At 46.0% G+C, this 17,584-nt stretch overlaps 1 protein-coding gene across 1 annotated transcript; it reads right to left on the bottom strand.

Moving 5' to 3' along the window:
• Window positions 1-233: 233 nt before the first annotated feature.
• On the bottom strand, window positions 234-17,519 carry Nsl1 (NSL1 component of MIS12 kinetochore complex). The gene is made up of 6 exons (XM_048439425.3): window positions 17,234-17,519; window positions 15,174-15,252; window positions 12,362-12,492; window positions 10,712-10,766; window positions 3,487-3,554; window positions 234-2,524 (listed from the first exon to the last, which is right to left on the bottom strand). The coding sequence occupies exons 1-6, from the start codon at window positions 17,465-17,467 to the stop codon at window positions 2,246-2,248; spliced, it is 846 nt and encodes a 281-aa protein (XP_048295382.1). The 5' UTR covers window positions 17,468-17,519; the 3' UTR covers window positions 234-2,245.
• Window positions 17,520-17,584: the final 65 nt, after the last annotated feature.

Below are 17,584 nucleotides of genomic sequence, written 5' to 3' on the forward strand. Positions count from 1 at the left end.
CCCTGGAACACAGCAAAAGGGGCATCTCAAGGATGACTCGTGTCTCTGTTTTGTGTGTGTTTCAATCTCCGGCCCTTGCCTGACTCGCGAACTGTCCCATGGTAGACAGGCGGGACTACACTGTGGCAGGACCACAGACAGGTGGGGAGTGGTTGCACAGGCAGAAGATCCCCACCCAGCCCCTAGTACTGTAGTCACTGAGTATGTGTGGTATAAAGGAACACACATGAAAATGACTACTGAATTCAAATTTTATTGTAAAACCTTCCAGCATCAGAAGCAAATTCTAGACTCAACAGCTTAACACTTTGTCACATTAGTCTTATCTATTGGGCTGGGACACACACGGTATTTCCAGGTAGCCCAGGCTGGCAGGGCCACACACACACACACACACACACACACACACACACACACACACACAGGGTATTGCCAGACAGCCCAGACTGACAGACGGGGATAGACACAGACACACACAGGATATAAACAGGCAGAATGCCACAACAGTTGCACGCCAGTACAGACAGCGCTTCCCAGATGGGTCTGAACGCCGCAACACCTTATGCTGCCACTCTCCCCTCAACAGGCTTCTCTGCCTCAGGATGACTGGTCTGGGACATCTGCCATCCAGGGCATGTGCAGCATCTGCTCACCGATGACAGTAGTACCCACCTCTCGACACACACACACTCCAACATCTTAAGTTACCGTAGGCAGAAGCGCCTTGGCCTTGACAAAGCTCCCTTGGAAGACAATCCTCCACTGAGAACTGTTGCATGTGGGCCCCAGTCACTCAGCTTCTGCACCGAGGACTGAACACCTCTCCGAGGTCACTGCTGAGTGAGTGTTCTAGCCACAGGGTCAAGTCACATTCATGCCAAACATTTGTGAATCACTCAAAACTCCTCTTGGCACCACCTCGGATCCTGAGAACCATCCAGCGGGACGTCTCCGAGCTCATGCTCCCATCGTGTTCTATAGCACGTGCCCATCGGAAACCCACTGCATTGCCTTGCCTGCTGAGGAACTTCTGAAGTGAGATCACAGAACGCAAATGCGTGAAAGGTACAGAAGAACAGCCACCTCCTGAAGTCGCCGAGTGATTCTAAGGCAAAGGTCAGTTCACTCAGAAACGCGGAGTGCCGACGACCTGCTGTCCGACTCAGGCTGGCACCAAGAATGCTTTGTTAGCTGGAGAGAGCACGAGCCAGGAATTTGGTCTTTATATGTTACTTTAAAACACAAAACAAAACCAAAACACTGCTCTGTAGGAGCACTAAAACAGAATCTAAAGATTCCATAAGTGGCCTCACCACAAGGCTTTTTCAAACGAGGAAACCAGACAAAGCTAGATGTGCATGATCATGAGGACATACCAAGTAAGAGTATTACAGAATTTCCAAGCCCTTAGTACATTCCTCTGGAAATGGACAAAAGTGTATAATTACCCAAAAAGGAAACAAGTGGTAAGCTAGAGGCCCTATCTACAATGCACCGTGTGAGACACAGTGCAGGCTCTGAGAGGCTGTGGCTAAATCTCCGAGTGTAAGTTTGCTGAGACCCCTTTTAAGTCTGACACTATGTCAGATATGAACGCCCTTAACAGGGGTAGCTTGCTCCGCCTAGATCTGCTGTACATGGCATGACAAACAATCCTAATGTATACTTTGAACTGGAAGGATCTATTTGGAAATGAGGACTTCAAAAGAAACTATCAGTTCCCAGTCAAGTTATATTAAAAAAAACCTACAGACATGAAAGTGTAGGCAGGAAACAGAGGCTCCAGCCTCAGGTTTGCTTTTTAAGAATATTCCCTGCATAAATACTAGCCTTCTCCTTTATCTCACAAAACAAAACCCTAAAACTGTAAATTAACTGACCATGGAACAGAGCCAAGGCCAGCCCGTCTTCGGTGCGCTCACCTGATGAACTGAACTAGCCATGCACACACTGTCGTGCAGAGCCACCCCAGGGCATCAGCGCACACCCCTGCAATGCCTCGGCAGCTGCAAGGCTGCAGAGACAGATGGCATCTGAGGACACAGGCAGGGCTGTGCAATCCTCAAAAGGCTTTTACCTAGCACAGAAGGAGATCAAGGGCGTAGAGAACCCCGCCACAGCCGAGGACAAGCAGAGTGGTGCGCTGTGCCTGCAAAGAGTCACAGGCTGTTTAAGTGACATCCCCCAAGCAGCAGACTGTGACCCAAATGCTGAGAGCATTGACTTCAACTCCCCAAGCAACAGCTTATCCGTCGAGATTGATTCTCTTTAGCCGTAGCGGGTAGCACTTTCTCTGAGAGCAGTCCGATGCGTGCTTTCTCTTTAGCACAATGTTCGAGGCTTTCCTGGCTGCAGTCTCGGTTGGTGTGGTTTCTATTTGTGTTACAGACTTGTCGGGCTTGGTATCTGCTCTCCTGTAACAACTGGAAAAGACTTCCTGATTGATCCTCTGTAGCTGGATGACAGGCTGCATCTTCAAGACCTGGGAAAAGCCGTCTCCTTGTTCAATTAACACAGGCAAAGCCTTGGGAAGGAAAATATCAGGTTCAAAGGTGAATGCAAGACAAAGACACGGAATACACAGACACAAACATGCTGCATTGCAATTCTTTAGGTCAAGTCTATTTAGAACATAAAAGAAATAACACAGAGGAAGTAAATGAATGATTCCATCTCTGTTCCAATAAAGTTTTGTTTATAAAAATGAGGCAAGCTGAATACCCAGCCCACCAACTCTGGATCAAGAATAGGATGAAAGCAATAGACGATCAACTATCAGAAAAACACAGAATCCATACAAACCAAAAATAATGCCACAGAACTAGGGAGGCACTGAAGTTTAAAAATCATTTCCATGTACCAGGAATTTATTTTTATGTTTAGGTAAAATAAATGTCCCAGTAGAACCCATGTTAGGATGAGCTTGAGGTGACCCAGCTGTAGTGTAATAACTAGAGTGATGAAGAGCAAACTCCCATGTCAAGAACATGGCTCGGGTACTGTGTGATGAGCATGTGCAGACCTGGGTCTGAGCCTGGCACGAAAGCAGAGACGACAGACAAGCTCCGAAGCCAGAGCCTGGGTCAGAAACCTGGTTGGGCAAATGATTGAGGCTCTTAGTGCCTCAGTTTCCCCGTCTATAATTCAGGGGTTAAAATACTTATCCTATGGAGTTAGTGTGACAGCAGACACAGAGCAGACACCACATGCTCTGTAAATGTCACAAACAGTGTCATCCCGGTACAGTTCAGAAAGTATAATCTCACTAGAGAAACCAGGGGGATACACAGCTTACGGTAAGCACCCGCCAGGTAGAATATGTGGTACACAGTAGACACCAGATAAAGGGAACTTTGAATATTATTGCTGCTTAACACACTTAGAGCCACTGAACAGACTCCTGATCATCCTCCTGCAGCCCAAACACGCCTGGCACCGACAGCAAGCGCCGTCTTTTCCACTCTACATACACAGCACAGCTTTTACCTTCATGGCGTCACTGATTTTCTTAGCTATGGCGTCCCCACGGCATTTCAAATTTTCCACATGAGAAGCTGCAAGAAATCACCAAACAGTATTTTAGGTTCTTTATCTAATTAGCCAATCACAAAGACACTTAGATGCAATCCAGGCCGGAATCTGTCAGGACCGTTCACCTTAGTCTAATTTTTCTTACAGTACTTTGTAATCTACTGAAGCCAACATCCTATCCAATTTATCAAGACGAATAAGAGGACCAGGAGAACAGCAGAGTGCAATTCAAAGGTGTGCACACAGGCTGGATGCTGGGCAGTCCCCGCTGTGCCCCAAGAGCACCTGACATCCATTCTATACACATTCCTGCACCTGACCCCTCTGTACATCAAGTTTTAAGACAAGCACAGGCTAAGACTTTATATTTTTAAATGATTCTGAACTTTATAAAAGCAAAACATGGGCCAGTGAGCTGACTAGGCAAAGTGGTTGCAAAGGATTGGCAAACGTTCGATCCCAGAACCGAGGTAAGGTTGCAAAGCTGCAAGGTTGTGGAGAGAATCCACCTCACAATGCCGTGCTCTGATCTTCACATGTGTTCTGTGCCTCCTGCTGCTGAGGCATCCCTTCACTGCTGCTAGAACCCACGTCTCTAGGGCTTCAATGCAGACTGAAGACCAACAATGCAACCGGAATTCCCTGGGACCCAGCACCAGACTGGAAACTGACTCAATGGCTAGCCTGGCCTCTCTGTCAGGAGACAGCCATAGGAGAACTACCCAGACCGTAGCCTGTAGGCCACCCTGGTAATACCGTCTCTCTCTCTCAAGTTCATGTCATCAGCTGTTCCTTCAGAGAACCCTAACACTGCAACAACACGTTAGCATCCTTGTGCGCATGAGCCACTTTCACAATGGTTCACAAGAGCCCCACTGCAGTGTGCACACTTGCACGCAAGCAGCCCTTTCCCTCTGCATGACTGGTAACTGACCGCTCTAACAGCGTGCCACCTCCACAATCAAAGTGTTTTAGGACAGCTTCCGTCATGGGCGGGGGGGCACCCTGGGCGGGGGGGTACCCTCTGTCATGACATTGGGAGGAGCAAGTTGAGAGGTGGCAGGAGGCTTAGAGGCCCATGCTGGGAAGAACTAAAGCCACTTCTACCAGGTTAACGACCCAGAAATCAGAAGGGATAGTTTATTGTTTTATAGATGTGTTTATTGTTTTAGCTGTAAGTAACCATAGACATAAGAGTAGTATGTTTTCAATCAACATATTTAGTCATAAGTGTAAATTAAAATTCTCAGTAAGTGACCATCTAGAACATTCCAGTGGATCTAGAAGGCCAACGTGTTAAATGCTTGGTTGCCAGGTAAGAATATCAGAAGGTTTTCAGGTTTCTGGGGGTGTGTCTGATACATCTTATTCCTCATTTCACTTTCTCCCAGATAAAATACTTCCAAATTTAAAGAAATAGGTTCAGTAGTTGACATGAAGAATGCAATAGACTATTTTCATCATTATTCCAGGACTTATGGATACTGTTGTATTCCCTGTATACATGACAACATAATGGGCACAGCTGAAAATGGTTAAAATGTTTGACATGTTTCTGGCCATCAGACACTCATATCTAGATAGTGGTGGTTATATACACATGTACGGATACATAACTTCATCAAGTTGTATACTCTATGTTATTCTATTACAAACACATATGCAACAATGACTCTTCTCTGTGTGAACAAGGCAGCAGCAGTCCTTGGCCTGAGCAAAACCTCCTCTCTAGGCTCCTTAAGTAAGAACTTTATTTACAGACTGAGTTCTATCAGCTCCCCCAAATACCCCATGCCACCTTGTCTTGGTCTTTATCTTCCCATTGCCAAACAATACCTGTTTTTCATTTGTTGTACAAACAATGACAACATATAAGCCCAAGAGGGGTTTGGGCTTGACTGTAAAATAGAGCTAGACTCTAGGCTTGCATACTTATAGATTACAGCACCCGAGTATATGATGGGGTACCCTAAAACTGGGCCTGACACATAAGGCATTTAGTATTTCTGGCATGACTACAAATCCCTTTTACAAAGTTTACAAATTACACCATCCCTTATCCCCCAAACATCCTCCAACTTTTTCAGAAGGGTCACTAGAGGGCAGTATGTACACCAATGAGAAGCCTGGCACCTCCTGGGAAGAGGACTGTTCTGTAAGGGTGACCCCAGCACCTGAGAGCAGGTTCTCAAAAGCTATAACAGCGCACAGCCATGGCACCAGGCACTTCCTTAATCAAAGAGGGTGACACCAACTCACAGGGACCTGGTGCCAAATGGACAGAGGACTACAGGGTTCAGAGGATAGGATACACTTTACCCAAATAAGGAAATATATCAGAACCAGGAGAAAACAGCAACCAGGAAAGACGATCCGCAACAGGAGAGAAGAGAGGAAATTCCAGGATAATGAGGAAAGGGCGGACAGGATGAAGGTTTGCAGCAGGAGAGGGCAGCTGGTGAAGACTGGAATAGGAAGATGGAGAGCCTCATGTTTGCCACACCCACAAGTTCACAGTTCTGGGAGGAAGTCAGAGAGATGGGACGGAACTCAGGGAGAAGCAACTGTCATGTCAGAAGGGCTGCAGTGACAGCTCACACTGAAGGATGTCATAGCGTAACAGGTAAGGACCCAACACCAGACTGATAGTTTTCTACAGCCATGAGAAGGATTAAATGAAGCTAGTGGACAGCCAGGCACGGTGGCACACCCTTAAACCCTGCACTTAGGAGGCAGGAGCAGGTGGATGTCTGTGAGTTTGAGGTCAGCCTGGTCTACAGAGGGAGTTCCACGACAGCTGGGACTACATAGAGAGACCCTGTTTCAAAAACAAAACAAAAAGTGAAGCTGGTGGGTGCGATGAGCCCTCTGAGGAAGCTCCAATGAGAGCGGAGCAGGAAGAGACGCCCTGGAGCCTGTCCTGTTGCAGCCACCGCACACCCTGTCAGAGCAGGCCTCATGGCCGCCTCTCACAGACAACCCGAGAAGGGGAACTGCAACTAGGAGTTAGAACTCACATCTGAAATCCACCCTGCCAGAAATCACACACTGTCTTCCCAAAGATGTACATTCACAACTGGGAAAGACTGAGCATCAGGAGAATTGGTTTCCTGATAACATTCTAAAACTAAATGTTTAACTATAAATTTACGGTACCTCTTCTTTTTTAATTAAGTAAACTGAATCCTTTGCCTTCAAAACTAAAAGGTGTCTGCAGTATGTGATGGTGCTTGCCTTTAATCCAGCACTTGGGAGGCAGAGGTGGGTCGTGGGTCTCTCTAAATTTGAGGCTAGCCTGGTCTACATAATTGAGTTCCAGGCCAGTCAAAGATACAGTGTTTCAAAAACAAACAAGATAAAAACTCAAGTTATCAATAATTCTAGGAATAGAACCAAAAAAAAAGTTTTCAAAACTAAAGACAAAAAGGGAGAAAGCACACACACTTCACAATGACCTCTAACAGAAAGGAGACAGACACCTGTGACCTCAGCACCCAGAAAGCAACAGCAAGAGGCCATACATTCCAGGCCATCACAAAGTTAAGCAAAACTCATAAAAAATGATATGATATACTGTAGAGACATAAAACTTATTTTCTGGGCTGGTAAGATGGCTCAGTAAGAAAAGGAACTTGCTGCCAATCCTGACAACCTGATTTGATTCCTGGAACCCATGTGGCAGAAAGAGAGAATAGACTTCTGTAATTGTCCTCTGACCTCCACACACATACTAGTGCATGCACATGTGTGTGTGCACAAACACACACAATAAATAAAAATTTTTAGGAAGTTAAAAACATCATTTCCCAACATGAATACCTGAAGAAATTCCAAAGCAGGAAGCTTCTTGCTCCCTGCCCACAATGATCCTAAGTGTATCTGCCATGTCTTATAACTGGGAAGAACACAGGAACGCTGCCTGAGGAAGTCTCCTAGTCTGTGTGAGAGACGGTGGGCTTCCCCAGAGCGTTCTCTGTGCCTCCTCCCCTATAGCCTCCACAGGAACATCTCTGACGGCAAGGGGATACCATTCTTATCAATGTCAACCACACCTCAGAGGGAGCCTTCTAAGACTGATGGACTTAATACAACCAGGAAACGATAGTGTTTCAAGTCCAGAGGCAAATTATCTGAGCCACCTTTACCGCCCTTCCCAGCCAGGTATGCCCACCGCTGTCCAGACAGCATCTTAGGCGTCACCAACCTGCCTGACACTTCCACCAATGTGTCAAATAGATAGCCCTGCTAATGATCTCTTTATTGCTATTGTAAAACTCCACAAAACTGTTAACACATTGCAACATGAAACCAGCAGTAGGGCCTGGAGGTGGTGGCACACATTTTTAATCCCAGCACTTGGAAGGCAGAGACAAGCAGATCTCTGTGAGTTCAAGGCCAGCCTGGTTTACAAGAGCTAGTTCCAGGACAGTTACAGAAGAAACCCTGTCTCGAAAAACAAAACCAAAAAAAAAAAGAAAGAAAGAAAGAAAGAAAGAAAGAAAGAAAGAAAGAAAGAAAGAAATTTGTAGTATGGGGCTGGAGAGATGGCTTAGCGGTTAAGAGCATTACCTGCTCTTTCAAAGGTCCTGAGTTCAATTCCCAGCAACCACATGGTGGCTCACAACCATCTGAAATGAGATCTGATGCTCTCTTCTGGCCTGTAGGCAGACACACAGACAGAATATTGTATACATAAGAAAGAAAGAAAGAAAGAAAGAGAGAGAGAAAGAAAGAGAGAGAGAGAGGGAGGAAGGAAGGAAGGAAGGAAGGAAGGAAGGAAGGAAGGAAGGAAGGAAGGAAGGAAGGAAGAAATTTGCAGTAACCTAAGTCTGCACTCCCCAGCCATGGTCACTCATATTATCTCCAAAATAAACTCTTTTCCTCATTAAAGTAAAAGTTCTGCAGCCCAGACAGCAATGTGAGCCCTGAAGTGTGGGTGTTTGTGAGCACTACCCAGACTGCTCAGCGGTGCCTGAGGCCAGACAGCACTGCCAGGAAATGAGGGGTTGCCTGAAGGCTCTGCTCACAGGGCCAGCCTAGACCTCAGGCATCGACTACAGGAGAACTCTGAACATCTCTGCCATCACTCTGTGTAAGGCAGGGTAATGGGGAAAGAACCTCTTCATTTCAGGGGGTTTTCAAGGCTGCTCCTGACAAAATCTTATTGGTAAACAGTTAATCAGTGGATAGCTGGGGGAAAAAATATTGCCCTTACAAAATGTGGAAGTTCAGAACCTCTGAGAACAGTCTTCCCTGGCTGCTTGCTTTCTAAAACACGGGGAAATGAAAATGTGGAAATGAAAGATTGAGCAATGAGCCCAGTTTTGCTTCCGGGTCACTGCTTGACTAACAAGGGAACATGAACCTCCCAAGCCTGCAGATTCAGCAGAAATGCACCAGCTGGCAGCCTCACATCTACTGCCAGTGTACTTCCTGAGCACAAATAAGCAAGCGTGCTGAGAGGACGCCAGGCTTAGATCAGTTTCTGAGGAGGCAACCAATCCCACCGATGCCATGAGTCATGAGGATGGAAGTCAGCATTTCTGCTGAAAATACAAACAGGCTACAAAGCTGTGAGCCCAACACACCTTGCCCTTCTACAGCACTGTGGTGCCAATCTTGCTGTGGAATATTATTTTCAGAGTTGTTACATTTCAGAGTTGTATTTCAGAGTTGTTTATGCTGTGGAACATTTGTTTTCATGATGCAAAGATGTGCTACGTTCTTTTATGCTACATTTGTTTACCTTTGTGAAGCTGTGTTACTTTGCCTGCCTGAAACACCTGACTGGTCTAATAAAGAGCTGAACAGTCAATAGCTAGGCAGGAGAAAGAATAGGCGGGGCTGGCAGGCAGAGAGGATAAATAGACGGAGAAAAAGAGGGATTGAGGACCAGAGAACAAGGAAGAGAGGACACCAGGGCCACCCAGCCCCAGCCAGTCACAGAGTAAGAGTAAGATAAACAGAACTAAGGAAAGGAAAAAGCCCAGAGGACAAAAGGTAGGAAATTTAAGGAAAGCTTGCTAGAAATAAGCCAAGCTAAAGCTGGGCATTTATAAATAATAGTAAGTGCCTGTGTGTGATTGTGTGTGATTTATTTGGGAGCTGGGTGGCAGGTCCCCAAGAGTCAAAGAGTCAAAAAAGTTAAAACAAACAAACAAAACTCAACTACACAGTCTCCCTTGGGCCTGTGAAAGTCTTAACCCAGGGGTTTTTATCTGGCCTCAGCCAAGTATCTGATCTTATTTGTCAATTCTTTTGTCCCATGGACTCGAGTTCATTCCTCAGAGTTCTTCCTCTTGACAGTAACCATAAAAATTCCCATCTAACATTGCCACAGAAGCTTCCTCTCATCCAAGAACCCTGCTGCAGGCTCATGTTCCCCCACTCAGAGCACAGTGCTACTGTAGACTAGATGCTGCTTCTAGAGTCGGGAGGAGGAGACTGGCCCTCAGCCATGGTGACGCTGGTAGGAAGGACTTCTTTGGAGCACCAACCCGCACAACCTGGCCAGGACTGCTTCATTATGCAGACCCTAGCAAGGGAACAGTAGCTGCAAATCTGCCTCTCTGTAAAATCAATCAATGTGTTCCAGCGGGGCAGGAAGTGGAAATTGTAAGCTTCCCTTGTTTAAACCCAAGGCTGAGATGAGCCTTTCTACTCTGAAACAGAGACTGGAAAAACACAGCATGCCTCTTCCAAACTGGGGAACAAAAAACAAGACAGTAAGGAAGACTGCATCCACACAGCTGGAGGCGGCAGAGCAGGGCCTGGTAAGAGAGAACTGGGACTGGAAACTGGAAAACATGTAAGAATTCAAATATAAAGCAGGGCTCATCAACTGTGGTCTTCACTGCATTTATTAAAACTGTATCTGAGCCAACTCAAGAAGTTAAACATAACAAAAATGGAGAAAACCAGGAGGACCACATTAAAGATAAAATCTGAAATCATGAAAACTGAAAACTAAGACAAAAGAAACCTAAGGCAAAGCTGAAAGAGAATCGAGTTCCTGTTAGTAAAGTCAACAGCTGTGCAGCCGCACGCAGGAGCACCTGCCATTTGTGTGTGTGACACTGGAGGGGACCAGGTGCTCTGCACAGACTGTGGAAGTGAGGGTCACACAGCTGGGAACCAGGACAGAGACCCTTCACTGTCAACACACACTCAGCTGGCTTACCTGGGTCAGGGTCGCATCTCAGGTCCAAGGGATGTACAACAGGACGATACTGCTTCTAAACACAGCACAGATCCAAACATTAATTTAGACAGGTGATGCCCAGATAAATAAGCACATCTTTCAGCTAGTGACAGCAAGTACACCGATACAGTCAAGAGTGTCAGAACTGAACTCTGTAGGGAAAATATCCTTAGTTTTTAATAACTCTTTGTTTCCTCCCCCACCCCCTCCGAGACAAGGTTTCTCTGTATATTGGTCCTGGCTGTCCTGGAATCAGCTTTGTAGACTAGACTGGTCTTGAACTCACAGAGATCCATCTGCCTCTGCCTCCTGAGTGCTGGAATTAAAAGCATGTGCCACCAGCGCCTAGCTGTTTGTTTTCTGAGACAGGGTTTCTTTGTGTAACAGTCCTGGCTCTCCTGGAACTCCCTTTGTAGACCAGGCTGGCCTCGAACTCAGATTGTCTGCCCGCCTCTGCCTCTCCAGTGTTGGGATTAAAGGTGTGTACCACCACTGCCTGGCTCTGAATACCTTTTACCTACTGCCACCTGCTGCAAACAGAGGAAATAGCACGATGAAGATTATAATCAGAAAAGACAAAGTGAAGGCATGGTGGTGTTTAAACTACAGGGCGGTGACCAAAGTGTGACGGAAGGTTCACTCAAGAAAAATGTCTGAGACTCAGAATTCCAATTTCCATGGAAACTTTTTAAAAGCGGTCAGATTGTCCCACAGTTCATTACTGCCCACACCTGCAGCACACAGGGCAGCTGGCCACCCCAGAGGCAGGCAAAGGGAAAAGGGAAATGTCCGTCCTACTTTCACTCAATGGTAACCTGAGCCAAAGGGTGAAAAGAATGCTCTCAGTTCTCTCTCCACCCCCGCCCACTGCTGCAGGGTCTCCTTCAGGGAGGAGGCACTGCAGTCAACACACGTCCAGCGGTTCCATGAAGTCTAGCGAAGGCTGTGTTTAAGGCCAAGTGCTGTGAGCCGGATGGAATGTTCTTGTGGAGGTTTCCCCATCGTCATGTGACTCTGGATGTTGAGAGCAACTGAAGACCTCTCATGCCCTGAAACACTGTGGAACGAGGGACGACTGGAAGGCTCACATTTAAAAAGCTCGCTGATTTAAGAAAAACTGAAGGTATAGAGGATTGTACAATCTACAGCCCGCATATAGTCATTAAGATGGGCAGTGCCAGCCCAGTAAATCTCCTCAACACCCAGGAGACTCAGGTCTAATCTGCCAGGGCTTACCTCATTTGCATTTGTCCCAGTCTGAAACCGAGAAGACAAGCATGTGATTGGCACCTACAGGAAAAAGCAGGGCCAGCCAAGTGTGGTGGTGCACACTGTAACCCCAGGCAGGAGTGCTAGTGGTAGTACACACTGTAACCCCAGCATTCCAGGTGTGATAGTGCACACTGTAATCCCAGCCAGGTGTGGTAGTGCACGCTATAACCCCAGCCAGGTGTGATAGCGCACGCTGTAACCTCAGCATTCCAGGTGTGGTAGTGCATACTGTAATCCCAGCACTTGGGCTGGGGGTTGGAAGATCAGGAGTTCACGGCCAGCCTGTACATATAAAAGGTAAGCTAATTTTTTATTGAGGTAAAACACTGCGTAAGGATTTCAATGTGAACATCTCACCAGACTCTCGTGCTGTGCTTTCAATGTCTTGATGACACTCTCGAGGATCCTTCTAGGGTATTGCCTACGTTTTGTTGCCACATCTACTATGAGCTCATCAAATTCATCTTCAAGCACTTTGATATCAGCATCTATTTCAGAAAAAGTCCATATTAGTATAGAAACATTATATACACTCAATTCACAAAATAATTACAGAACAAACATGGCAAACTAATAAGCCCCCTCTTTTCTGTACTGATCACTTATTGAGAACCTACAGGAAATGAAAAGATAAATGTAGCATGACCCCAAGAGACAGACAATTGTACCCTGATAAATGCAACAGGTATAGAAAGACACAAGACACAGAACAACGCAACACCACCAGCAGAAGTTAATGACTAAAAAGAAACAACATTTAGGCTGAAATCTAGGTGTAAACAAAGACATTACGTGAAGAAGAGCCAGGGAGAAACATCTTTGGGACAAGAAACTGTAAGGACACGGAGACTTAGCGCCACCAAGGGGTAGAATTGTAAAAGCACAATGTATAAACAGATGGCAAATGCTTCTAAAAGCAGAGCTCTGCTCTCAAGGAACTGCCCTTATAAATTTGTCTGCCCACACGTCCTGTGACCAGAGCCATCCAGGGCAGTCACAATGGGAGGGAAGAGGCTGCCTCACATATATGGTCTACTTTAGTTCCAGAGCAGTACTGGGGCAGGAGCTCATTGGAAACCTCAACAAAAACAACAATAAACAGATTAAACCTCTGTCCCCGTGAAGCCTGCACTTTGTTTCCATCCATCTGCCCTGAAGCAAAGCCTATCACACCTATTCACATAACTCTCCTTACAGTTCTCCCCTAAGACAGTGCTTGCTTGACATAAGTGAGTCTGTAGACTCCTTCAGCGGCACTAAACACACACCCCCACTCCTGCGAGTCCTCCAAGACCACGTGATAAAGTACAAATCCCTTACAAAGCCTCTGAGGCATGTGGCAATCTCAGCTCAACTTAGCTTTCTTGACACATCCGCTCTTACTTCCCCAGCTCACTATGGCTTTCCATTCACTCCATCATGCCTTTCTGGGTGACGTTTTGTTTCAAATAAAGATCCACTGAAAAGCTATGTGGTGTAGAAATTACTTCTGGCTACTTTTTAATATATTCCCTACTAATCAGTAATTATTGTGTTAATATTTTACAAAACAGATGCTGTTGGTTTTATCGTTATAGTGTGTAAACTCAAAATCTGTTTTGGTAATTGTAAAAAGACAACTAATATAATTCCAAATAATAGACAAGAAACTCTGGGCAGAGCCCTCTCTTATGGTTGAGAAGAAGTTACAGTCACAGAGAGTTGCTGGGAGGCCTGTAATCAGCTCAAATGATTGGACAATGTGAACACAAAGCAGCGAGTGACATCAACGATGTCAGCCCTGAGTGATATTACCAGACGCACAGACGGCACACATGGCTCTTGTCAAGGCAGCCCTTCTCTGGACAGTACTGCAGATACAAGGACGCCTCTCTCGTCTCAAACTGATCACTCCTTTCTACGGATGTTTCCTTCCTACTCTGACCTTTGTTTCTCTTTCTGTTAACACTTTTTTGGCATGTCGGCGCCATTAGTAAGGTATGATCAAGTCTAAGACAGGCGTGGTGATGCATGCCTTTGATCCCAGCACTTGGCAGGCACAGGTAAGTGGGTCTCTGAGTTTGAGGCCAGCCTGGTCTACAGAGTTCGAATATAGTCAGGGCTACACAGAAAAGCCCTGTCTCAAAAACAAACAGAGGTACAATCAAGTCTTTGGTGTGAACTAACAGTCTTAAGACGCCGTCTACAAATTTGTAACACCCTCTGCACACCACGCACACGGGTTAACTTGACACATCAGAAGACACCACTGTCCATCCTAAGCATCATCTCAGCATTGCAAAAACATAAGCCTGGCTTATGGGGAAACACAGGTGTCTCTGGGCCTCTTTAAGTGAGGACAATTCTACAATAACTTCCAACAGTTTACTGACAGAAGCACCTGAAGATGAAAGACCGTTCAGGATACCAGACAGGACAGATCAAGGTACCCACTGAGCTTCTCTTGGGCTATGACTTCAGTAATCTACATTACTTTCTTCTTTTTGTTCCATAATAATTTAAATGTGTTTTAAAATAAATGATACTGAAGCCAGTAAGATGCTCAGCAGGTAAAAACACTTGCCACCAAGCCTGAATGAGGACCCGAGTTTGTTCCTGGAGCCACAACTCCTGAAGCTCCAAAGTGCGCCATGGCTGCACGATTCCATCCAATAGATGAAATGTTGATAGAAGAAAGTGTGTTTTGGTCACTGTTCTACTGCTGAGAAGAGACATCATGACCAAGGCAACCCTTATAAAGGGAAGCTTTAACTGGGGCTTGCTTACAGTTTCAAAGGCTTAGTCCATTACCGTGGCAGGGAGCATAGTGGCATGCAAGCAGGCACTGAAGTAGCTGAGAGCTACAAGCAGAGAGAGAGAGAGAGAGAGAGAGAGAGAGAGAGAGAGAGAGAGAGAGAGAGAGAGACTGAGCTTGGTATGGGCTTTTGAAATCTCTAAGCCCACTCCCAGTGACACATTTCCTCCAACAAGGCCACACCTCCTAATCCTTCTCTAACAGTTCCACTCCCTGGTGACTATGAATTCAAACACAAGCCCATGGAGGCCATTATTATTCAAAACAACCACAAAGAGACAATGAAAACAGAAATTACAAAATAGCATTCAAATTAAAGTTAGCTGCAAAAACAACCTCAGAAATTAATGACAGAGGAAGAGTTAAGCCACATACCCATAAGACAGTGATCTGTAGCTTCCTGCCAGGCTTGTCCCTTGATGCTAACATTCTCCTGCACAGCGGACTCAAAAGTCTGCAATAAGTTTACAGCGGCCAAGTCAGCAAAAGTGACTCTAAATACTGAATTCAAACATTTTAGCAAGACAATAATGAAATCTCTGTGGAACAAAGTGAAAACTGAGGAAAAAAAAATAAAATCTAAGTTAACCATTAGGAGAAGGCTAAATGCTCTTACCACACAGTGGGGACTGCACCAGCTCTATCAGTGACCACTCAGCAGCCTGGCCACATAAAAAACAAACAAGAACACTGTGGCAAACTGTGAAGAAGAACAGAAGGCTGAGGCTCCACGTGTTCTCCAAAACAGTAAGTTATTTCCAGAAGGGGTTCAGACAGATGGGCAATTCAAAGAGGATTTAATAAATGCTATTATTTGAAAATTTTTAATGAGCATGTCTTTTGTATCACTTATATAATAATAAATGGCTGATAATTATGAGTCATAGTTCACGTCCTATTCTATTATCTTATAAAAAGGGCTACAATACAGCTCTGCAGAGCAAGGCTCTGCATCCAATCCCAAGCACTAAAGGAGAGAAAAAAAACTTATAGAAAAAGATTCTTACTATGTTAAACTCTCAAAGAGTAAATGCGAGTACAAATTGTCTTTGAAACACTCATTGCAGCTTCACCAATCATTAAGAATGTGCCGCTATATTACTCAGTTCTACCTCGAGGTATCTCATCATAATCAAAACTCCACTACAAAGGATTACTTCCCATTCTCTCTAAGAGCTCAGCCTTTAGGATGTAAGAAGTTAAGGAGCAGTTGTCTTCTGTATGTAGATGTTCTGAATATCTTAGCAATTTTCTAGAATGAGACAAACCAGTTCTCTTATTTACAGCTGTCTCCCAGAAGAACTACTAAAAATGTTATGAAATGTTTCTCTTCCTGCCTTGATTCCAAAAAGGGAGTAACATAGAAAACTGGAATACAGAATTACAATCCAAAGAGTTTCCTCCTTATTCTTTCACTTAACCTGTCTCATGCATGTCACAAGAACACTTCCCACCAAGTACATCTCCAGTCCCTCCTCATTTTTGTTTTTTGCGAGTGATAACCTGTATTTTTACCCTGCACTGCTGTCATCTGGTCACAAATGTGCCACATTCCCAGCCTGAAAGTTTCCCCTACATATAGACTGTGTATCTGTTCAAGAGGCAGCAATCCCTCCACTTCTAGTGTCTTTCCTCTGAAACCATCATCTTCAAGGTTTTGCAAAACATTAGTGAAAGGGGAAGTGGCTTATAAGGGTCAATGGAGTAAGGGGCATAGGGTCTCTCTATGTAGCCCTGGTTGGTCTGGAATTCACCGTGCGGGCCAGACTGGTCTTGAACTCGGACATTTGCCTGCCTCTGCCTTCCAAGTGCTGGGCGTGCACTGCCATGTCCAGCTCAGCTAGTGATCTTAGCAAAATTTACCATTGAGACAGCTTCTTCTATTTTCAACTTAAAGTAAAAGGCTTTTGCTGCTCCATTCACACGATGTTATAAAGCAACAAGTAAGAGCAAAGACCCAAAACCTAGCCAGGTGACTGACTTTGAGGATTACCGGATCCTGGAGAATTCCTGGTACCAGCCAGTAAACCTGCGCTGGTCCATACAAGAGTCACTTTGTATTTAAGTGAGCACTTAAGCAATGGCTAATACCAAACACGGGATCTTTTGTAGACATAAGTCATCAGATATGAAAGCTTAGTATGAAAACAAAACGTTGAAGCCTTATTTATACGTAGAGCGCTGCCCATATTAAAATATATGGGTGCACTAATAGTGCCGGTCTTTTAAGATTACACACGCGCTCGCTTGCCCTGTATGTTCAGCGGACAGGAAGCACCCGGGCGGCACTGGCATCTAGCTGCCTTCCCTGACACGTCCCAGTCACGTCCCAGTCCAGTACGGACAGCATTCGGGTCGCGGAGGCCCGGCGTGGGGCCGGATCAGGGCCGGGCTGTGCGGGGTGAGGGCCGGGAAGGAGCGGGGCCCGTCCTTACCCACTGCGCGTCCCGCAGCGCGAGCTCTCGGACGTCCTCCGGCAGCGCGGCCCCGAGCTCCTGCACGAAGCGACTGCACTGCTCCATCACTTCCGACACGGCCCTTTTCAAGGTGCAGCGCACTCGGAAGTCCTCCGCGGGAGAGGCGGGCGCCGAGGTCTGGGAGTCTGAGGAGGTCCGGGAGTCCTGATCCTGCGAGGCGGAGACCGGCATCGCTGCGAGATTACCCGCCATCTCCCCGGTTTGAATTGAGGCGGTGACGCTGGGACCGGAAGGACGTTTCCCACGGTGGGACGTCACTGTACGCGTCCGGTCGGAAACTCGATCCGAGGCCCATGGTTCCGCCCGGGC

This window comes from Myodes glareolus, chromosome 5, assembly GCF_982192425.1.
Source record: "Myodes glareolus chromosome 5, mMyoGla1.1, whole genome shotgun sequence".
Taxonomy (NCBI): Eukaryota; Metazoa; Chordata; class Mammalia; order Rodentia; family Cricetidae; genus Myodes; species Myodes glareolus.

Excerpts from the sequence above, each read along its gene's own strand:
- Nsl1 (XM_048439425.3), bottom strand. The coding sequence starts at position 17,467 with ATGGCGGGTAATCTCGCAGCGATGCCGGTCTCCGCCTCGCAGGATCAG. Across the intron at positions 12,493-15,173 it reads TACAGATCACTGTCTTATGG|ATGCTGATATCAAAGTGCTT; the intron begins GTATGTGGCTTA and ends TTTCTGAAATAG. Across the intron at positions 3,555-10,711 it reads GAGATGCGACCCTGACCCAG|CTTCTCATGTGGAAAATTTG; the intron begins GTAAGCCAGCTG and ends GATTTCTTGCAG.